Below are 1,075 nucleotides of genomic sequence, written 5' to 3'. Positions count from 1 at the left end.
CGCTTCGCGACAGCTGAAAACCTATGAGGAGAATTACCCTACCCATGATCTAGAGTTGGGGGCCGTGGTGTTTGCTCTCAAATTGTGGCGACATTATCTCTATGGGGCAACCTTCAAGGTATTTTCTGACCATAAGAGCCTGAAGTATATCTATACTCAGAAGGAGCTGAACATGAGACAAATGAGATGGATCGAGTTGATTGGCGACTATGACATGGACTTACTCTATCATGAAGGAAAAGCGAATGTCGTAGCCGATGCTTTAAGTCGGAAGTCTACCCATGCCCTAACCAGTGCAAGATCCAGGGTGAGAATGGTCGGTGAGCTAAGGCAGATGGGGATTTACATGATCCGACGAGGTGAGACCGTTGGGGATATGACAGTTGAGCCGGAGTTGTACGAGGAGATCCGAGAGCTACAAAAAGGGGATGTTAGAATCCAGAAATGGCGCAATGAGGTAGAGCAGGCAGGTGCGGAGCCTTACTCTAAATTCAAAGATCCATTCGGATGGGAGCTTGAGGTTTGGGCGAGGTGGTGTGTGCCGCCTAATGAGGAATCGAAGAAGAAAATTCTCACAGAAGCACATGCTACTCCATATTCTGTACACCCTGGAGGGGATAAGTTATACAAGGACCTCAAAAAGACGTTTTGGTGGCCTAATATGAAGAAGGAAGTCGCTGAGTTCGTATCTTGATGTTTGACATGCCAGAGGGTGAAGGGTGAGCACAAGAGACCACAAGGGAAAGTTCAGCCGCTAGACGTGCCAGAGTGGAAGTGGGAGAGTATCTCCATGGACTTCATCGTCGGGTTGCCTCGGACTCAAAGGGGTAACAACATGATTTAGGTGATCGTCGATGATTGACCAAGTCACTCACTTTATTCCCATGAAAGATACTTGGAGTAAGGCTGAGTTGGCTAAGGCTTATGTGCAGTACGTGGTTAATTTGCACGGTGTGCCTAAGGATATCGTCTCCGACAGAGATTCTAGGTTTCTATCCAAGTTCTGGCAAGAATTGCAGTCATTGATGGGTACTCAACTGAAGATGAGCACCGCTTTTCATCCTGCTACCGACGG

At 47.7% G+C, this 1,075-nt stretch overlaps 1 protein-coding gene across 1 annotated transcript; it reads left to right on the top strand.

Moving 5' to 3' along the window:
• The first annotated feature begins 214 nt into the window (after positions 1-214).
• LOC141628336 (uncharacterized) lies at positions 215-694 on the top strand. The gene has a single exon (XM_074441493.1). It carries the CDS (start codon positions 215-217, stop codon positions 692-694), a length of 480 nt encoding a protein of 159 aa, XP_074297594.1.
• The last annotated feature ends 381 nt before the right edge of the window (positions 695-1,075 follow it).

This window comes from Silene latifolia, chromosome Y (assembly GCF_048544455.1).
Source record: "Silene latifolia isolate original U9 population chromosome Y, ASM4854445v1, whole genome shotgun sequence".
Lineage (NCBI taxonomy): Eukaryota > Viridiplantae > Streptophyta > Magnoliopsida > Caryophyllales > Caryophyllaceae > Silene > Silene latifolia.
The sequence above is the reverse complement of the archived record's forward strand: the minus strand, read 5'-3'. Positions and strand labels throughout refer to the sequence as shown.

What these genes read in the sequence shown, in the direction of transcription:
- LOC141628336 (XM_074441493.1), top strand. Translation starts at nt 215, where the DNA reads ATGGACTTACTCTATCATGAAGGAAAAGCGAATGTCGTAGCCGATGCT.